The following is a 23,085-nucleotide window of genomic DNA, read 5'->3' on the forward strand; positions in this document are numbered from 1 at the left end:
TGACCAAAGTGAATCATTTTAAATTGTCAACATCCTTTTAATAGTCAGGGATTCATTTGCTAACCAAAAATAACCCTTCAAATGAGATACTGAGTCTGTTTTATTATAAATACTCATTAACCCATGGGTTAGTAATGCCAATCATCATTCACATCGTCAAAATTTCTTTCATACCAATTGACTGCCTAAAATATCACATCTACCATTCTTGGAATTTTATTCTTATATTTGTTTTCTTCCTCAAAAGTTCAGGTTGTCTAATAGGCTGTTATTATATTGTCAATAGAGTTTTTAAACTAAACATGTTATTATTCTAATTTAGACATTCTGTAAATTTAAGGCTATAATTTAGTAAATTTCCATTCTTTGTGAATTTGGTAAAATGAAACAAACCATAAGTTTAAATTCCATTACTTTTTCTGCCACCTATAACACTAATTAATTTTGCCTATCAAGGGGCACCCAGTAGTTGAGCGTCTGCCTTTAGTTCAGCCTGTGATCCCGGGGACCTGGGATCAAGTCCCACATTAGGCTCCCTCTGGGAAGCCTGCTTCTCCTTCTGCCTATGTCACTGCCTCTCTCTGTGTCTCTCATGAATAAATAAATAAAATATTTTTTAAAATTTTTGCCTATCACATTGAAATAAACATTGGCCAAAGGGATTGTGGTTCCTGATTTGCTTTAGGTATTGGGTCACTGAGCCACACATGTTTTCTCATACACTAATACTTTTTTAATTAGAGTCAAAATATGTCACAGAAATTGACAAGGCAAAAACAAAAATTAAATATAAATAATCAGATGTAGAAGAGAAATCCTTCCAAGTTGGAAATATTTTTTCTTAGAGACATTTCTTAGATAATACCATCACGATATAGTTCTCCAATAATTTTATGAATTCATCAGTCAGAATGCCAGTGATAGCAGAATACAAAACAAAACCCAAAGGATTAACAATCAGTGCTAGTAGATTAAAAACATTTTTTGTATGAAGTAAAAGAAACCAAGACATGAGAAAATGATTTAAGGTTCATGATTGTAGAATGTCCCTTTTTGACACTTGGAGAAAAAGACAGAGGTCAAGATCAAGGGGAAAGGAAATCATTAATACATTACTTACTTCTTTGTATCCAAAGATGATACGTCCATCCATGAGGAGGGTTGCCTGGAATGTGAAGCTTCCCAGGTTGTAATTATCCTGGAGATGTACGTGGTCCCACTGGACAACAAGTGCTGTGCCTATAAACCCCATTGAAACAGAAGAAATGCATTGTTAAAAATATATCCATCAATTCTGGTTAGAGATTTCACAAAACTATGGATATAGTCTTCAAATCTAGCAGTTGTGCCACTTGGATTTTATATGGTTAATTGGAATTCTGTTATTGAAATAGTATTTGAGATATTTTTAAACAATTGAGTATTCACTAAATACTTAGTAAAATCTAATCTCATACTGAGGTTAATATTGAGCCTAGTATGAGGGAATTTTGCCTTAGGAAGTCCATTAATGTTAATGGGTACTGTCTGTTTAAATTTCTATGAGCCACTTTCAAAACGCAGCCCAAGTGGATTGAATGAATTTCAAATACATTTGACAAATGCTAAGAAAGAAACGAACACATTTAGGAAAGATAGAATCACTTATAAAAGATCTGAAAATGTTTCTTCAATACGTGGAATTATACCCTTCCATGCTCAAAAAATTTTTTTCAACACTAATGAGAATTTTCTTCTCTGGTGCCTTCATTTCTGTCTTTGTTGTATCGCTTCAATGAGGCTGCAAGGCAGTTTAAAGGGCCCCAAGCAAAGATTTCTGAAGCCCCCTTGAAGTACATTGGGATGAATGAATTTTCAGTGCTCTGTATCGTATTCTGATGAGTTAATCTGCCAGAATTAACTATAAAACTATTAATATATAATGTGAACTGAAACCGTTTAATAGCCACCAATGAGAATTTTGTTTTAAATGACATTGTTTATATTCTTTTTTGTTTTTCCTGAAAGAAAAAAATGGAGCAGCTAAGACTTTTGCTTAGCTCTAAGTATTGGATTTTTTGGTTGGTTAAAAAAATCATGTTTACATTCTGTGAAAAATGTTTTACAGAAATGAAAAATGTTGTACAGAAAATGAAATTCAGAGAACTAAGAGATAAACATCTCCCAGGTCAGTAAACACCTGATCAAAAAAAGGAAAAAAGAGCTGAGACTGACTGTACGACAGAGAGTTCTGGGTTAGTGAAGATGTGGAGTTGCTGGGAGCAGTGTGCCCAGGGAGGTCATGCATACTCCACACCTCTTCCCACATGTCTTGCCCTCTGCACTTCTTCCATCTGACTGCTCATGAAATAATCCTTGTACCTGATAATTGCTGTGAAACAGGATACTGGCTTCACTGTGTTTTTGAATTCAACATAATGGTGAGAACTTTTGACTAAGATGGTGACATAGGAGGCTTCAGATTTTCCCTCCTCCTCCCATGGACACACCCAATGTACACACAGAGCTACACACAAAGTAATTTCCTCTGAGAGAAATCTAATCTAATCTAATCTAATCTAGCCAAGTAACTGCTATAATTTGGCCAACTGAGAAAATATTCATATTGAAACTGCATGCATCTAGGTGCTATGACCCTCTCTGGAGCCCAAAAGAGCCAGAGGGCATTCCCCCACCTTCTTCCTTTTGTTCACTTTGACAATAAAAACAGGTCACCAATATCCTTCTGGAAAGGAGCTTGCACACTTCTAGCGCTTAGCCTTTGTTGCTGCCACCTGAGAGACAGGCCCCCAGGTTACCTGGTTCTTATAGACAACTGGATTTGCATTTACAAGTCCCTCAGGCCTGTAGCAGACAAGGAAGCAACAGGTATGCCCATGATACTTGCCATGGCTATGCCCTCAGGGCTCAGTAGAGAGTGAGCAGGCAAAAATGCCTATTTCCTAATCTTTCTCTGGAAGGGGAGTAACTACATACTTTTCATGAGGGTCTGGTTTCTAATTAGTTCATTTAGTTGCTGACTGTTATCCTTCCCAGAGCTCAAGAGACAATGACCCCTCCCACATCATCTCCCTCTGGCTAACCCCCAAAATAAAACCACGTTGCCAGTATCTACCTTGAAAAAAGCCTGTACACACAGCTAGTATCCCCACTTTTACAGCTGCCATCCAAGGTTTAGGCAGCCAAATCACTTTGCTCTGATAGTCAGTGAGGCTTGTATTTATAATAGAGAATTATAAGAAATAAACAGTTTCTATATGGGTGAAGGAGCACCCCTTCATGGCAGTAGTGCAGAGAGACCAGGCAAAAATGCCTATTTCCCAGTTTCTCCCCAGGAGCACTTGACTGTATATTTTCTTAGCTGCTGCCTGAGGGTCTGGCTCCAGATAAACCTACATGTAGGTGCTGAATATGATCATTCCCTTTGAAATACTGATGCGTCCTGGTACACTCTCAACTTCTGGGAACCACTAGGAGCAAAAACAGTGTCAAGGACAATCATAGAGATTTGAGAGATGACTAGGAGCTTGGGCTAGGCTGACTGATATAGTTTGTGTCAAGACTGGAGGAGGTGGCTATTTTATCTAATGTGCAGAAACTAACGGAGTCAAGAAAAATGAAAAAAGGAAACGGAAAATATGTTAAAAAAATAACAAGATAATGTCCAGAAACCAGTCTTAATGAAATAGCAGTAAATTAATTTACCTAAATGAGTTTAAAATAGCAGTCATAAAGATGCTCATTGAGGTTACAAGAGCAATATATGAACAAAGTGAGAATTTCAACAAAGAAATAGAAAACATTAAAAAGTACTACATACAAATTAAAGAGATGAAGAATACAATAGCTAACCTGAAAATTTTAATACAGTGGCTCAGCAACAGACTAGATCAAGTAGAAGAAAAGAGCAATGCACTGAAGACAGGGCAGTGGAATTCATCCAAGCAAAAGCGAAAAAAGGGTGAAGACAGATTAACAAATGTATGGGACACCATTAAGTGGACTGGTGTTCATATCATAGGAATCCTAGGAGTACAAGAAGAAGGAGAAGAGAGCAAGGAGAAATAGGGAAGAGGGAAAGGAGGGGGAGAAAGAAAGAAAGGGGGGGGGGGTAAACTTGATCAAAGGAATAATGGCTAAAAACTTCCCTAACCTAGAAAACATTCAGATATTCAGATCCAGGAAGCCATAAAATACCACATAAGATGAATTAAAGGAGACTAACCTTGATGACACTTTAATTAAACCATAACAAGTTGAAAACAAATAAAGAATCTTAAAACCAGAAAGAGAGGGCAGCCTGGGTGGCTCAGCAGTTTAGTGTTGCCTTTAGCCCAGGTGTGATCCTGGAGACCTGGGGATCGAGTCCCAAGTCAGGCTCCCTGCATGGAGCCTGCTTCTCCCTCTGCCTGTGTCTCTGCCTCTCTCTCTCTCTCTCTCTCTGTCTCTCTCTGTCTCTCACGAATAAATAAATAAAATCTTTAAATTAAAAAAAAAGCAGCAAGATAAAAGCAACTTACTACTTACAAAGGAACCCCCATAAGACAATGAGAAGATTTTTCAGCAGAAACCTTGAAGGCCAGAGTGAATAGGATGAGATATTCAAAGTTTTGATAGAGAGGAAAAAACAGCCAACCAAGAATACTCTACCAAAAACAGCTGTCCTCCAGAATTGGCAGAGAAATGGAGTTTTTCACACAAGCAAAAACTAAAGGAATTCATCACCACTAGCCCAGTCTTATAAAAAAAAATATTAAAGGGAGTTCTTTAAGCTGAAATGAAAGGAAATGAGTAAGTAATATGAATTATAGGAATAGGAACTGTATGGATTTTGGAATTATATGAATAGGAATTATATGAAAATATAAAAGTCACTGGGGGTGACTATAGTTAAATTCAGAATACTCTAATATTATGGCGATGGGTAAATCACTTATAACTCATGTATAAAGGTTAAAAGAGAAAATTATAAAAAATAACTATAATAATTTGTTAATGGATACACTATATAAAAAGCTATAAATTGGGACATCAAAAACATAGAATGTGGTATAAAAATAGGGAGCTAACGTATGAGTTTGAGTTAGTTGTTGGCTTAAAAATAGATATAAACATGTTTTATATAAGGTTCATGGTAACCACAAAACAAAAAACCATAGTAAATACACAAAAGATAAAGTAGAAGGAATCTAAGCATTTAAGCATACAGCTACAGAAAATGATCAAGTCACAGAGGAAAAGAGCAAGAGAAGATAGGAAAAAAGGAAATACAAAATAGCCAGAAAACAACTACTAGAATAACAACTGTAAATCCATACCAATTTATAGTTACTTTAAATGTAGATGGATTTAAATTCTCCAATCAAAATCATAGAGTGTAAAAAAAAAGACACAGAGTGGGTGAAGAGATAAAGATAATAAAAAAGACTGTTTCATATGCTGGTTATAAGAGGACACACTTTAGTTTTAAGGACACATGTAGACTGAAAGTCAAATTATGGAAGACCATATTCCATGCAAATGGAAACCAAAAGAAAGCAGAGGTAGACAGAATTATATCAGACATTATAGACTTTAAGCTAAAACCTGTAACAAGAGACAAACTAGGTTATTATGTAATGATAAATGGGTCAATTCATCAAGAGGATATAACAATTATAAAAATTTATGCACCCATCAGAAAAGCAAAATATATAAAGCAAAGATTAACAGATGTGAAGGCAGAAATAAACAGCAATGCAGTAACAGTAGGGAACTTCATATCCCACTTTCAACAATGGACAGATCATCTGGTCAGAAAATGAATATGGAAACATTGGGATTAAGCTACCTGTTAGACTAGATAGACCTAACAGAAATACACAGAATATGTCATACAATACTAGGAGAATATGCATTCTACTCAAGTGCACATGGGACATTCTCCAGGACAGATCATATGTTTGTGCACAGGACAAGTTGTAACAAATGTACAAAAATTACAATTATATCATGCACATTTTTGACCAAAGTGATATGAAACTAGAAGTTAAAAGCAGAAGGAAAATGAAAATTCACAAATATGTGGAGATTAAAAAACATTTTTCCTGAATAATCAATGAGCAAAGAAGAAATCAAAAGAGAATTCCAAAAATATCTTGAGACAAATGAAAATGGAAACACATCATATCAAAATTTATGGGATGCAGCAAAAGCAATTCTAAGAGGAAAATGTATAGTCATAAATGCTTTTACTAAGAAAAAAAGATCTCAAAAAAAAAAAAAAAAAACAACAACCTAACTTTACACCTTAAGGAACTAGAGAAAAGAAGAGCAAACTGAGTCCAAAGTTAGCAGAAAGAAATAACAAAGATCACAGCAGTAATAAATGAAATGGAGACTAAAAAGAAAATAGAAAAGATCAATGAAATAAAGAACTGCTTTTTTAATATAAAAAATTGATGAAATTTTAACTAGATTAAGAAAAAAAGACTCAAAATCAGAAATGAAAAAGGAGATATGACTACTGATAGCACAGAAGTACTAGAGGATTATCAGAAACTGCTGTGAACAATTATATGCCAACAAATTAGACAACTTATAAGAAATATATAAATTCCTAGAAACATACCACTAATCAAGACCGAATCATGATGAAATAGAAAACCTGAACAATTACTAGTAAGGAGATTGAATTAGTAATTAGGAAAAAGAGAAGTCCAGGATTAGATGGCCTCACTGGGGAGTTCTAGCAAACATTTAAAAAATGAATTAGTAGCAATCCTTTTTAAATTCTTTCAAAAAGTAGAAGGGAAACACTTCTAAATTTATTTCACAAGGTCAGTATTGATACCAAAGCAGATGAGGACATTACAAGAAAAGAAACTTACATAAAAATATTCCTGATGAACATAGATCCAAAAGTCCTCAACAAAGTATTAGCAAACCAAATTCAATAGTACATTAAAAGGATTATATACTATAATCAAGCTGGATTTATTCCCAGGTTGCAAAGATAATTCAACATACACATAACAAGCAATGTGATACAACACAGTAATAAAATGAAGGATAAAATTATATAATTATCCAAATAGATGCAGAAAGAGCATGTAACAAAATTCTATACCCTTTCATGAACAGAATGCTTAACAAATTATATATAGAATGTGTCTTAACATAACAAAGTCCGTGTATGACAAGCCTGTAGCTAACATTATTCTTTTTCTTTTTTAAAGATTTTATTTATTTATTTATTTGTTTATTTATTTATTCATTCATTCATGAGAGAGAAAGAGAGAGAGGGAGAGAGAGATTGAGGCAGAGACTCAGGCAGAGGGAGAAGCAGGCTCCATGCAGGGAGCCTGATGTGGAACTCGATCCTGGGACTCCAGGATCACATACTGAGCAGAAGGCTGACGCTCAACCACTGAGCCACCCAGGCATCCCTGCTAGCATTATTCTTAAGAGTGAAAAGTGGAAAGATTTTCCCCTGAGATCAGGAAAAAAGACAAGGATGCCCACTCTCACTATTTTTATTCAACATTGTATTGGAAGTACTAGCCACAGAAATTAGTCAAGAAAAAGAAATAAAAGAAATCCAAAGTGGAAAAAAAGAGGTAAAATTGCCTCTGTTTGCAGATGACATGAAATCATATACAGAAAACCCTAAAAACTCCACCAAAAAACTATTAGAAATAGTAAGCAAATTCAGTAAGTTGCAAGATACAAAATCAATATACAAAAATCAGTTGATTTTCTACAGACTAACAAAGAACCATCAGTAAGAGAAATTAAGAAAAGAATGCTGCTTACAATGGGTTCAAAAACAAAAAGAAATATTTAGGAATAAATTAAACAAGAATATGAAAGATCTGTATGTTGAAAACTACAAGATATTGATGATAGAAATTGAGGAGACACAAATACTGTAAAAAATATTCCATATTCATTGACTGGAAGAATTAATATTGTTAAAATGTCATATCATCCAAAGCAATCTACAGATTCAATGGAATCCTTACAAAAATTCTAATAACATTTTTCATCTATATAAAACAGAATCCTAAAATTTGTATGGAAACCTGAAAGATTCCAAATAGCTAAGCAATTTTGAAAAAGAAAAACAAAACTGATACCATCACACTTCCTGATTTCAAAACTTTAGTAATCATGACAGTATGGTATTGGCATAACAAGACACCTAGATCAACAGAACATGATAGCCCAGAAATAAACCTGTTTTTAAGTGGTCAATTAATTTTAAATAAAGAAGCCAAGAATATAACAATGGGGAAAGGATAGTGTCTTCAATAAGTTGCGTTGGGAAAAGGGGATAGCCACATGCAAAAAAGTGAAACTGAATCCCTAAATCACTATACACAAAAATAAACTCAAAATAGATTTAAAACTTGATTGTAAGACCTGCAACCATAAAATTCCTAGAAAAAAAAAAAAACAGAGGTTAAGCTCCTTGGTATGTATCAGTAATTATTATTTTTTTTTATTTGACACCAAAAGTAAGGCAACAAGAGCAAAAATAACATGTTGGACTATGTCAAACAAAAAGTCTGTACAACAAAGGAAACCAACAAAATGAAAAGGCAGCCTATGGAATGGGAAAAAAGTATTTGCAGACCACATATCCAATAATATATTAATATTCAAAATATACAATGAGCTGATATAAGTAAGTAGTAAACAAAGAAAAAATGGGCAAAGGACCTAAGCAGCTATTTTTCTAAAGATGATAAAGAAATGGCCAACAGGTATGTGAGAAAGTGCTCAACAACACCAGTCATGAAGGGAATACAAATCAAAAGCACAATGAGATATCGCCTCACACCTGTTATGCTGTCTGTTGTCCAAAAGAGAAGAGATAATAAACGCTAGAGAGGATGTGGAGAACAGGAAAACCATGTAGTGTGCTGGAAATGTAAATCGGCATGGTCACTACGGAGGACAGTATGGAGGTTCCTCAAGAAACTAGAAATAGAACTACAGTAGGATCTAAGAATCCCACCACAGGGTATATACTGAAGGAAACAGAATCAATTCTCAAAGAGATCTCTGTACTTTCTTGTTCATTGCAGCATTACACGTACTAGCCAAATATGGAAACAACCTAATTGTTTATCTACAGATGAATAGATCACACACACACACACACACACACACACACACACACACACGAATATCATTCAGCATTAAAAAGAGTGAAATTGTGCCTCTGTGACAACATAAATGAATCTGGGGAGCTTTATGCTAAGTGAAATAAGCCAAACAGAGAAAAAGAAAAACTGCGTAGCATCACTTATAAGTGGAACTTAAAACAAAACACAGTTGGTCTCATAGAAATAGATTTTAGAGTATTGGTTCCCAGGACCTAGGGGATGAAGAAAATAGGAAGAGGTTGGTGAAAGCGCACAAATTTTAATTTACACTACAAATAAGGTCTGAAGCTCCAATATATAACATGGTAACTATAGCTTCTAATCCTGAAATGTTCAGAGAGTAAAACAAATGTTCTAGCCAGGAAAAAAAAAAAAATAAAAAAGGTAAATATGTGAAATGATGAATGCGTTAATTAACTTCACAGTGGGAATCCTGTTGCAATGTATACATATGTCAAATTATTACCTTGTATGACTGACAACTCTACACCTTTTCTTTCACTGTCAGCACAAAATCTAGTGACTCTGTTCTTTACCTCAAAGATGAAGTTGTTATTTAAGCTCATATATCACATGCGTTCCTACACCATACTATGTGCTTATTGGAACTAAGCAGTTGGAACTGAGCATCCCTGTGGTGTTTATTGAACCATAATCAAGTTATCTGATCAGTAATGGATGCCGGTTTTCATTTCCAAAATAAAAACAGGCAAGTAGGATGAACTGGTGCCACTTTAGGTCACTGTCAATTCCAAATTTTCTGATTCTATGCCCAGACTTCTGATCATTAGCAAGATTTATACTTTCTAATTAGCTATTTATAAATCATCAAATTATTTTTCTATGACATTTTTTATAACTTTACTAGTTTTCATGCATTACTATTCTGTGGCTCACTTAGATTTCACTGATCATCTAGGCTGCCTATAACATCTGGAAGCATCACCTTGTTTTTAAAATCTAATGTCTTAATATTTATAGAAATATACTGGAAGCAGTTTTATGAACTGCTGCTGTCTCTTTTAGAGAAATTTTGCTTTCCTAAAATGTTGAATTTCCTGTCCTTAAGCATTCTTTCAGTGATACTAACTAATCAAAGTTGGAAATATTTCCATAAGTTGGTACTGTGTAAAAGGACGTTGTGAGTAGCCTTATAATATTTCAAAAGTGGGGATCCCTGGGTGACGCAGCAGTTTGGCGCCTGCCTTTGGCCCAGGGCGCGATCCTGGAGACCCGGGATCGAATCCCACGTCGGGCTCCCGGTGCATGGAGCCTGCTTCTCCCTCTGCCTGTGTCTCTGCCTCTCTCTCTTTCTCTCTCTCTCTCTGTGTGACTATCATAAATAAATAAAAATTTTAAAAAAAATTTCAAAAGTGTTTCATTCACTTAATTAAATAAAAACAATAAACTACAGTTTTTACTGTCATATAGTGGGAACTCAATACTCCCATTAGTCATTAAACAGAAATATTTATTCAATAAAGTAAAATACATTAAGTCCTGAGTATTTTTACAGTTTTCAGAATTAAAAACTACCCTACATATTTAATAGTTAAAAATTTATTCAAAAAAATTTATTCATTCACTGAATAATTATGGAAGACCTACTATGTATTGAGTTCCTCTGTCAGGTACTGAAGATAAAATGATTTCTCATAGTCATAGTCCTTGTGTTCAGAGAATTTAGTGTCCAGTTGGAGTAGCATACATCAATTTAAAAAAGTCATTCATATTAAAGTAACATTCAAATGTTAAGAGCTACCTAGGAATGTGGTATACAAGAGAGTATATGGAGGGAGAGACAAGAGACTTATTTATTATGCTTTATGATTTTGATGCTAATATTATGAAATCTCTGTCATCAGAATCCTGTGCCCATGAGTGTTTGTCTCCAACATCACCTAGTAAGTGACAGCACTCAGAAAAGAATCAACTTTCATCACATCGTTTCCTATTTACCAAAGTGATTGCCAGGAAGGTTATGGGAATAAGCTTCAGGGAAGTTTCTGGCTGTAATTCTGTCTCAAGTACCCTTACAATCTATTCATACATCCTTGGCATTAGCATCTCATTAATTTTTTTAAGGAGGATAGAGTATAATAGTTCTTAAAATAATAGGAAAGGGTACTTACTATGGCTAACATTTGCAGTTACTTAATACTGGAACATACTCTAGTGTCATTCATGTTGTTTGGAATGTGTTTCTCTGAGTGTATATCTATGTTTATCTTCCTATTTCATTTGCTATTGTGACCTGTATAAGGGCTTCATCACACTGGTCAAAAGATTACTTTTAGCAAAATGATCACATTTCCCCAATGCTACTGTGACTATTAAGTCTATACCACCCACTACTGAATTTCTTTCTCGGTCTTTGAGGTAAGAGTAGAAATAACTGTTCACACCAAATAGTTCCATTATTTTAAAAGATGAAATTGTCATTTGGGCAAATAAATACTACTTCTGTATTATAGAGTACAGAAATTTTTCTCTTTATTTTTTCAAAACAAACTTTTCTTTGCCTATTTTCTCTACCAAAGTTACAGACTTTCATAAGGTACAGACATAAAAATACATTTATCTTCAGAACCTTAAAATTTTACTTAGATTTGAATAGCATTTTGTCATATAGTCCAGGTTTTCTCTATCTTATATGTCCCCAAAAGACATAACAGGGATATACTGTTGTCAGTATACTTGATAAATCTTGGTAGGCTCTATTTCCTATTTTAAAGTCGAAGAACTTGATTTTTGTAAGCGCATTTTAATCATCCACTACATTCTTTTTTTAAAAGGTGTATTTATCCTATGGTTTATATGGTTCCTAAGTTTTAGAAATTTAATATCAGTGTATTATGCCTCTTACCTCTATTTGAAGATAACAAATTGTTCTTTTTAAATATTTTTAACACTAATGACTTACTGCAAATAGCATCAAATAAATGTATCAGCTTTGTTTGCGATGTCGTTTACAGCAACTCATTTATTATAATGCCTACCAGGTGTTAATAAACAATTGTTCAATGAACAAATGAGTGAATGAATAAACGAGTGACTTTTGACCATATATTTCAATATACATATTATAGTTACAGTGTAATATTTGTCATCACAAGGTATTTGCATTAAGCATTTTATAATCCAGTTTACCAAAAAAGGTTACAAAATATTAATGTGAATCTGATGATCAATGTTTAAAATTACACATTCAGTAAGGAATAGGCTAACCAATACATACCATTATCAAAATATCTGACTGTTGAATTTCTGGATACACTGGGATCAAAATTTGCCATTAAAGGTGCTATGTACTGTGTGGCTGTTAGCATTCGATGTACAACTTCTCCGGTGTATATGAAACCTGTCATTGCAAAAACAGGAAATACGTTAAGGAAAATCCCAGATAAAATTTTAATTATCATACCTCCAACTTAATTGTAGTCACATTTTGAAAATAAATATATATAGTAGCTACAAAAAGGAACATAATTAATGTCTTAATGTCCAATCAACAATAGTCAGGTCTGGATTAAGTGACAAAAGTCTCATAATCCTGTAGTACTTCACAGACTGGTAAATCAGAAATCTAGAATGTGTACAATTTTAATTGTGGGAAAAGTGGCTATTTTCTGGAAGAGATTATTAGGCTAAAAACCCTACTAGGGTATGGTAAGTAATTCAAATATTCAATCTGCCATTATTAATCTCTTGTTATTTTAACACTTGCTGAATATGCAAGTCCTTTTTACAAATGAATGCATCTTCATGATGTTTAATTGCATTTTCATGGAGTTTAATTGCATTTCCCAAACTGTAATCTCAGTTTGGGTCACTTTAGAATCCGCACATGGATACCTTTAACACTAAAATGCAGAAAATGATCTGGACTTTACTTTCAAAATTGAAAGAATGTTAAACACCCATGGGAAAAGCTTGTACATTTCTGAGTTTTAATAAAAGTAGCATTCTATCAAGAAGAAAAATGTTACATGTTGCAGATAAAATGGCAAAACATTGATAATGCACAAATGCCTCTCTGTTTAGAGCGTTATCAATTACAGCCTATTCTAGTGGTTGGATAACGAGAGAGAATTAACTATAAAGAACTTCATATTGAATTAACTTTCAATAGTTCCTATGTTACAACCCTATTCACTTCCGATTAGCTACACTGGCTTTATTTATTTTGTGGATTATCCATAGAAAATTGTTAATCCCGCACTGCCTTCTTGCCTCCAAAGTCTTTAGCTTTCTAAAAGGAGAGTCAGCTCAGAGAATGATAACTAATTTTAATATTAATCTAAGAAATGCAAAATTAGGGCAGCCTGGGTGGCTCAGCGGTTTAGCGCCGCCTTCAGCCCAGGGCCTGAACCTGGAGGCCTGGGATCGAGTCCCACGTTGGGCTCCCTGCATGGGGCCTGGTTCTCCCTCTGCCTGTGTCTCTGCCTCTCTCTCTCTCTCTCTCTCTCTCTCTGTGTGACTCTCATGAATAAATAAATAAATTCTTTAAAAAAATGCAAAATTAAGAACATATATGTAAACAGGCACACACACATGCACACACACACTCAATATTATAAAATAAAACCCAAAACAAATTATTTGTGATAATACAATTGTAATGTAATGTTTAGGCAATCACAAGCTTACTAAACACCTAGGACTACTATAGATCATTTTTCTATTTGCATAAGAATTAATGAATAAAAGAAGCAAGATTTTTAAAAACCACAAAATTGTGGTAAAGCTTCTGTGACCTTACTTTATGGTCTGAATAAAGCTTTCATTGGTGTATTGTTGTCTTATAATTTCAAATTTTCAGTTATAATTTCTAGGTAAGTTATTAGAAATTTAAATCTGCAGTTATTTACTTTGAAATGAATTTCTTTCTTTTTTTAGCAGTGTCTTCTTTCCCTTGATTTGCTTTTCATTTTTCAAGGGCATAATTGAATTTTACGTATTCACCTTTAAAAGTATATTTTTTAACTAGTGAAATCTTTACCATGTATTTTAATCATTGATTATATCTTGTTTCTTAAATGCCAAGTAATATCTTTTAAGATAAATTCCCTATATCTTGGAGCAGAATTTTGTACATTTGCAATTTCACATAGCTCAGGTGTACTAAAAGATAGTAAGATCGGATGATAAAGTCACTGTTTTTATTTTATTTCCCTGTAAATTTTCAGAATCACCATCAATGTTCAAAGCCAATTATTACATCCTTAAAATTATCAAGATGAAGAATAACTACTTTTCAGGACCTACGATTTATTTTTCTTCTCTCATCAGCATGCCTTTATAATTTCACAATTAAGGTGGCTACAAAAATCCTGTAAGGAAAAGATTAAATTATACTCTGAGAATGTTCTGTAAGGGACCGTGGCTCTGGATAGTTATTTCTCTATTCTCCATGTACTAACAGAAGAAATTTCATTTGATTTAAAGAAGAATGGGGGGGGGCAGTAATTCATGGCAGTATGATAACTGTGAATCAATATAAAATTAATTTTCCAAGGCAAGACTAAGAAAAGCAGCAGTAATTCCCAGGAAGACAGAGTTGCAAAATGCAGGACCACTAATGATTTCAGATACCTAATTCTTAACTCCTTAACTGCTGCTTCCTTTCATCAGGAAAAAGTTTTTCAGAATTATAATTTCCGAAATTTCAAAGATGAAGTCTCACATTGTTCCCATGGAAGTAAGTAAAAATAGGGAAGAATCTGTGAATATGTAAAAACTATAATTATAATTCTTGATTCTTCTATGATTGTGACATTAAAATAAATTATTATTGCTGTTACTGTAAGTAGTACAGTTGCTACAGCTACTATGAACAAAGAATAGCTACCATAACTTCAAACATGGCTGCCCTGCTCTTGATCTATCACCACTATTACCACTGGCACCACCCAGAATAATGTGAAAAATAACCCAAGGATGAAAAAAAAAAAACTTATTCCACAATAGGAGTTTAATTTTGTGAATTCTGAGAACACTTGCTTGTTTTCCTTAGCCAATTTTGCAAGCCAACTCCTAGTTCTTGGTGACCCACGAGTGAAATGCCTCATGGGGATGGGTTCTACTTAGTCTCATCACATTTCTAAATTTCGAAAATGTCATTTCAGCAGTGGCTAATAATTGAGTGAGAGAGAAACCTCATAGGCCTGCTGAGGGCAGGGAAGTGTGATTAGGTGTTGAATAAGAACCAGCTGTGCAAATTTAAGAGTCCTTTTGTGACGCAAGACTTTTCCAAAGCTTCAAAGGCACTTAGAGCTGTCACCCCTATTTAGACATTTATCTTCTTTCTTGAGCTTTTTGGGGCATGCTCAATTGTAGAGAAAAACATGTATTTCGTTTTTCTGGTTGTTTACATTTTGGAGGAATTCAAACAAAATATAGATTTTTTATTTTTTTCAAACTTCTTTGTAGCCATGTGAAGGGCTAATCATAAAATATCTCCTTTGATCACTACATGCTTCTTATCAAAAATGAGTTCGAGGAAGGAACAAGCCATTTTCTCTGTGAAAATTCTAATACCTATACCCTAGAGCACAGTCATAGTGACCTCAAGTCCTATTTTGGCCTCTGTTTAATCAGTAAATTCTACAGATAGGCTTACATTTGATTCCTCTATTGCAATTCACAAGTGAGACTTTAATCAGTAGGTGAGTGACATATGATTACAGAATTTATTTAATGATACAAGGAAATTACACCCTAGTGGTGTGACTTAATTACTTGACATCTTTGAGCCTCAGTTCTTTCATCTGTTAAATGGGGGGAGTAATCACTGGGCTGTTGTGACAGCTGAACAAGTTGACACATATGAAAAGCACTTAAAAACAGTGTTTAAGACAAAAATTTGCAGGAAATAGCAAACACTTAAATTTCCTCTACTTTTTACCTCTTGAAGTCTTTTGTGTCTAACGTATACTAGTTGATTGGATTGAAACTGGGAGCTTTATATGACTTCAAAATTGTGCTTCATACCCAAATGGTATGATATGAGTTTCTTTTTGTTATTCCAGTTTGGATTAAGGTATGCCATGGACTCTAACTACAGGGCAACATATAATTAAAAAACTTTAATGTCTAAAGTTCTGCATTTGAGATATCTTCCCTTCCCTGCCATTCTGATGGAGTAGGTGCCTTGTAAAAATAGTAACAACCTATTGGTTGCAAATGGTTGTTTCATTTAACTGGATGTGTCAGAGTAATAAAGGCTATAATTGCCTGTGAAACATTCTATGAAACTTTAATGTGTAAAAGGGCTACATAAAATATTTTATTTCCTCACTTTTCAGTTGATATTTTTGACCCCAGAGGAGAGGTTGGAGCTAATGTATATGCCTACAGGGCATTGAAAATTAATACTTAAATGCTCCCTTTAGAGTACAAATGACTGGTGTATGTCACTGTTGTCACCTGTGTGATGTGTCTACCATGATCCCTACATGCTAATCAAATAGCTCTGAAATTTATGGTCCTCGTTCCATGAGGATTTAGAGAACAGATTCCTCATACTGACCCCTTGCTAACTTTATATATGATCTGTTCCCTTTCTACTCATGAAAACCTGAGTTATTTCACTGGGTGGTGTTTGCGGGTATTGTTTTGTCAAATTGCTCAGTATTTGTGGCAGACAACTGGCTGGAAGCAACCAAGTGAAATCTGAGCATAATTCAACTTACATTATGCACAAATGGCATTTTATGAATCATGATACATTCTCCCATGCTATAAACTACCCCCTTTCAAACAAATACTTGTTTGTAGTTAAGTCAGCCTTTTAAACAAAGCCATATGTGGCAGCAATTGCTAATTTGAAAATTAACTTGTGGTAAGTTATCTGGTAATGTAACTGTCTGCCAGCTGCAACTGTACAATGACAGGTTTCATGTAACAGGCTCCCTCTGGACAAAATTGTTGCTCATAGACCTCAAGGTTCACTGTGAGGATACTGGTTTGTACATGCAACCTAGATGGTTAAAGAAAAAAAGAAAAAGATAAAACAGCATTTCTGAGGTTCATGTGAGCTTACTAACTACTGGCTCCTGGGAAGTAACCTATAATATTGTCACTCACCAAATATTTTCTCTTTACAATACCAACCAGCTGTGAAGGTGAAATATATCAGATGTATTTTCTATAATAAAAATTTTAAATATATATGTTAAAATATATCACATCTCCTAAACTCCTTTATTCCACTGGCTTAAGGCACCACAGGGAATTGCAGATCACAACGAAACCATCCATTGGGGGGAAAAAAAGCAACAAGGGACAATTTGATTATTGGCTGCAAATTATGTTCACAAAATTACCAACATAAAGCTTTATGTTGACTATATAAAGTGCCTCTCTCCAACTCCAGAAGGAAAGGGCAGGAGCCAGAATTGCACAGATGTGGAGGAAGAGAGACAAAAGTCTTTAATTTCTTTCATTTTCATTTTGAACTGCTAACAAAATGGTAGCCTATGGTTCTTGCTTTCTCCGTATTGGTTCTCAAATAAATCAATGTGACTTATTCTTATCTCAGGTTAATTCCTAATGGTTATTGTCAACAGCCCTTCCTCCCCCTCCTCCAAATGCTTCTGATTATGTAGGATTTCGGAGATGAGTCCATGCACACTGCAGATGGTGAATGACACTCCCTTTTGTGTAGTGCATAGACTTCATGGCTTTTCATGGAAGCACTGATTGCTCTTGTTTGGTTGAGAATCAAGTTCATCCCCTCTATTCAGATTGATCCAGGTAATATTTCAAAAACCTTACTTCTATGTGGGGAAGAATGAGAGGATTGCTTTGTTTTTTATTTTATTTTATTTTTAATTTTCAAATTTTATTTAAATTCAATTAGCCAATATATAATACATCATTTGTTTCAGATATAGTGTTCAATAATTTATCAGTTGTGTATAACACCCAGTACTCATTACATCCCATGCTCTCCTTAATACCCATCACCCAGTTACCCCAACTCCCAAACTCCCCTCCATCAAACCTCAGTTTGTTTTCTATAGTTCAGAGTCTCTCATGGTTCTTCTCATTGCTTTGAATTATTTATGCTTCCAGACTGGGGATTGAGGGATCCTGCTGTCAAATGCTGGTCTCACATGTGACACCAAGTTATAGCTGGGAGTTAGTCCCTAGCACCTGAGGTTTGCTTAATATTGGGATATGCTGCTCCATGTTTGCAAAGCCTCTATCTTAAGTCCCACCTAGTCTCTTGGATCCTGCTCTCTGTGGGTAATCTTTCTAGAAAACAAAAACTTGGTTTCCTAACCTATGAATATCAGCTGCCCCTGGAATTTCTGCCCATTTACGGAGACCTAAGTAACCCCTTTGGGAAACTACCAAGGATGGCCCTAAGTTACCAGCTGGTCTTCCATCTGGGCTCCAACTTGCTCTAGAGAGGGGAGTTCATGCCCCGCTGTGGTTTTCACTTCATCCTCAGTATGTCCCATTACTATGGAGAATAGTAAAAACTGTCTCATCCTTTTCAAAGGACTGAACAACTATCCTTGAAATCCTTTTTTAAATGACAAGCAACAGCCCCGGAAGCAAGATGATCAAATGTAACAAGATGCCGTATTTGGGTAGGGAACTTTTTTCTTCCTGATCATACCATACTGTACTTACTGAGTAATCTGTAATACTTCCTATCTTACTTTAAAAATCAGGTAAATTTAAAGTAAAAATATCACATAAAGGAGTATATCTCCTTGGGATTCTCACCAAGAATTGTGGCCTATCCAGCCTACAGTTGACAAAACAAATTTTATTCCATGGTTTTGAAATTATAACTATGCTTTCCCACCTCCATACTTCCAAAGGTGATTTTGTTTCCCATCCTTGTTTAGACATTCCTAGGAGATATGGATACAGTTTTACCAGAATCGTTCCAAGTCATGTCATAAAAAGTCTTGAGTGTACTGATGATGTCTTCATTATCCTTCCCTTTTCAGTGCAAGAGAAATGCCATTCATCTAGACAAGAAAGAAGCTATAAAAGGGAGTAGAAGAGCTTTGCTTTCTCAAAGACCGCCATCTGCATTGTACCAAATCAAGGTTCTAAACCAAGGGCTTGCTCCTTTGTAGCATTAACTAAAGTATTGTTGCCAATTATTGCCTCAGATGGTTTTGATTTTAATGCCTTAGCATTTAACTTCTAGACCCAATCTAGTATCATATATACACTGTTTAGTTAGATGATACATAAATAGTTTATGTATATGGATATGTATATAATACACATGCAGTGTGAGTGTGTGTGTGTGTGTGTGTGTGTGTGTGTGTATTTCCCTCCATGAGGAGTCAAAGTGGACTGGACCAGCCTGGGTTTGAGTTCATCCTTTACAAGCTGTATGATCTCATGTCATCACTTATTCTCGCTGAGTTGCAATTTCTTCTGTAAAATTAGGTTAAAATCAATCCCTTCTAAAAAACACTGCTGTGTGCAGTGAAGAAAGACTATAGAAATGTAGCTGCAGTTCTACGACTCAAGATGTATATTTGGAGTATCTGTAATGCCTTGTGACATCCTTTCAAAATCAGAGTTCTGTGGAGGCTCCCTCTGCAGCTACACTGATTACTTTCCTCATCCGCTCTTGATCTCTGCAGCCCTGTGGTCAGGTTCAAACTGTGATACTTCCAACCTCCTTGAGACATGTGCCCTTTTACAGCCTCAGAATTGTGATCACAACTACTTTTTCTCAGAAGTGTTAGTAGTCTGGTCCGTTAAGAAGATGAATTGTCAGTGAGAGGAACAAAATAACCTTAACAAAAGAGCACTGACCCAATTGTATATTCATATTATACTTCGCACTTTGTAGTTTCAATATGTCCTACAGTTTTAACATTCAAAACATTAGATGTCCGAAGAAAAACTCACACATTTGAGAAAAGAAAGGAATTTATGCATTTGGTTTTGTTTTAAATTTTTATTTTGCTTTTTTACATACATATATATGTACACATATATATACATTTTATATTATATATTTATATTTTTATATATTTTATAATTATATATTATATTAAATTATGTTATACACGTAATGAGAGCTAGTGGAACTCAGCACTATAGTTAAGTATTTTACTTCTTGGTTGCTAAGAACTAACCTGATATATTGACAGGAATTGGCTTTCAACATGGCCAAGGAAAACGAGTGTGTATTCTCTGAATTAGCAAAATGAAACACAGAGTTTTTGCAACCTGGGTTTTTCTTATATTATTGTCTCTCTTGAGAGGGAGAGGTAATCTTAGAGTATGTAGATTTGTAAATCAATATAAAATGTATATTGAATATCTTAAAATCAGAGGCAGGATAAAATCCTTAATCCCAGTTAATAATCCAGTTAGTTTACCTCCTCTAAAAGCAATTCAGACATGTTTTTACTCATTTTTCTGATCCAGATGCACCCAACCCATCAATATCTTGGTTCATACCATCTAGATTTAGCTTTCCAAAAGTCCATTTTTTTCAAAGATATAATGTATTCTTCTATAAAATTTATCGGGCCTATTATAGGAAACACTCTAGTTACTGAAAGCAGTGAGAGACTGAAAGCAGCCCTCAGATCTTTCTACATCCATGCCTTACATTTCTTTTGCAATTCTCAGCCTTATGCTAAATGAATAAACAAACAGACAAAAAAAAATAAGTTTATTCAGGGCCATCTCTTCCTAGTGTTGACTCAGGGGAGAGTTCATTAGAATATATATTCTTCTAGCACAGTTATTATACACAATTACTTGCATTCATTCATTTGGTACATGGTCATTGAGGCCAAAAAGAATAGGATGTGGTTAGTTACTACCATTTATCTCACAAATTAGATTATAATTCAAGTGTAAGAGATTCTACTTCCTATAATTTTACTGTGAAAAAATTTGAATAGATTTATTTTGATCAAAATATGAACAAAGTATTTTTCTTGACCTTGGGAATCTTTGCAAGGGCTATTTAGCTTTAAAAATTCTTAAATACATATTCAAATATTCATACACATTCAAATATGGATATTTTGTGATGTTCAACTAATTTCTACTTGTTTATATATGACAATGTATATTAATGGTTTAAAAAATAAATGTTAAAAGATAAAATTCAAATAATGCATATAATATATGCTTATGCATTTATGAATAATAAGCAATATGTGTCAGTTTATTTATCATGTAGACTAAAAGATACAGAACAAAGCACAAATATGATCTTTAAAATGTACTAACTACTTTCATACATTTTTTTACATATCATTTCCTTCTTTTGTTTTATCATTTTTATACTTTATGTATGCATCCCTAAAGATGATTAGTTTTGCATGTTTATACTTAACTGGCTTGTATTGTAAGTATTTTTCTGAAATCTTTTATTTTTGTTTAATCTACATCCTTAGGGAATCATCCCTGTTGTACATATAGCTGTATTTCATTCATTTTTCACTGCTGTATCATATTCCACCTTAAAAATCCCACAATTAATTTATCCAATCAACTTTTGAGGACATTCACATTGTCTCAATTTTTTTGCCATTTTAAATTGTGTTATTGTTTAAAAATTCTACATGTGCCCTGGTTCACATATGGAAAGTTTTATTGTATAAACCTAGAAGCTATATGATTAGATCATAGGGCATACACATGTGGAAGTTTACAAGATAATGCTGAATTGTTTTTGGAAGTAATTACACCAATTGACACATCTATTTATATGACTTAATTAAAATTATTTGATTACATTGATTAATTACACTACTCAACCCTAAAGTTGGGTAGTAATGAAATTGAATATTCTTTTCAGAAGCTCATTTGCCATTGAAGTTTCCTTTCTGTGCAGTGTCTGAAAAATTCTTTGCCTTTTCATTATTGATTTCTAGGACTTGCTTTATAGCTTTCCAAAAAAAATTCTGGATATTACATATGGCTTCTGCTTTTTGTGCATTCTTAAAATGTTTCCTTAATCTTAAATTATTAAAATAGTCTTCCTTATTCTAATGATATATGTATCATATATATATATTCTTCTTTATTGTTCTTTAAATATTTTATAAATTTACCTATCTCATTATTTCCTCCACTAATATTATTTTTGAAGGGATAAAACATGAGTCAATTGGTGTTTTTTTTTCTCTACAGTGATAGCCCATCACCATATTTTAGAAATTTCATCCTTTCCTTACTGACCTGCAATTATCACTTTTTTAAAGATTTTATTTATTTATTCATGAGAGAGAGAGAGAGAGAGAGAGAGAGGCAGAGACACAGTCAGAGGGAGAAGCAGGCTCCATGCAGGGAGCCCAACGTGGGACTCGATCCCAGGATACCAGGATCATGCCCTGAGCCAAAGGCAGACACTCAACTGCTGATCCACCCAGGCATCCCTGAAGTTATCAACTTAATCATAAATCTAGTTTTTATAAATCTATGTGACTTCTCCCTGGGATCTGTATTCCAATCAACTGGTCTGTTTGTTAATCCCTGCGCAGATGCCACAATATTTTATTATTATGAGTTCACCATACATGGTGAATCAAGAACATGGAGAATCAACTATCTCTATTTTCCTTTAAGAATATGTGGCTATCAAAAAAAAAATAGAATATGTGACTATCCTTGGTCTTTCACTCTTTCATATACATACTTCTGGGATTAGTTTATCAAGATACACACACCCACACACACACAAAAGTAAAATAGCAGTGTTGGATTTTGACTGAAATTGCAAATTTCAATTTCAATTTGAAATTTTAAGTAAGTTTAGGAGGAATTCATTCCCTTTGATTTTGAGTCTCCTAATCATTAAACATGGTATGTGTGTGTGTGTTTGTGTGTGTATGTGTATGTGTGTGTGTGTATAAATATATATGCATATATACTTGCAAGCATTCTAGATATCTTTCACTATTTTTAATTGATTTTAATT

The 23,085-nt window shown here is 34.2% G+C and overlaps 1 protein-coding gene across 3 annotated transcripts in view; it reads right to left on the reverse strand.

The window, feature by feature from the left end:
• The window catches only part of PLXDC2 (plexin domain containing 2), a 512,014-nt gene that overhangs the window by 137,826 nt on the left and 351,103 nt on the right, over positions 1-23,085 (reverse strand). For all 3 annotated transcript variants that reach the window (XM_038529866.1, XM_038529863.1, XM_038529864.1), the window contains 2 exons: positions 12,391-12,513; positions 1,121-1,239 (listed from right to left, as the gene is read on the reverse strand). In XM_038529866.1, the coding sequence (XP_038385794.1) occupies positions 1,121-1,239; positions 12,391-12,513 (242 nt within the window). The remainder of the gene's footprint in view (positions 1-1,120; positions 1,240-12,390; positions 12,514-23,085) is intronic.

Source organism: Canis lupus, chromosome 2 (genome assembly GCF_011100685.1).
Source record: "Canis lupus familiaris isolate Mischka breed German Shepherd chromosome 2, alternate assembly UU_Cfam_GSD_1.0, whole genome shotgun sequence".
Taxonomy (NCBI): domain Eukaryota; kingdom Metazoa; phylum Chordata; class Mammalia; order Carnivora; family Canidae; genus Canis; species Canis lupus.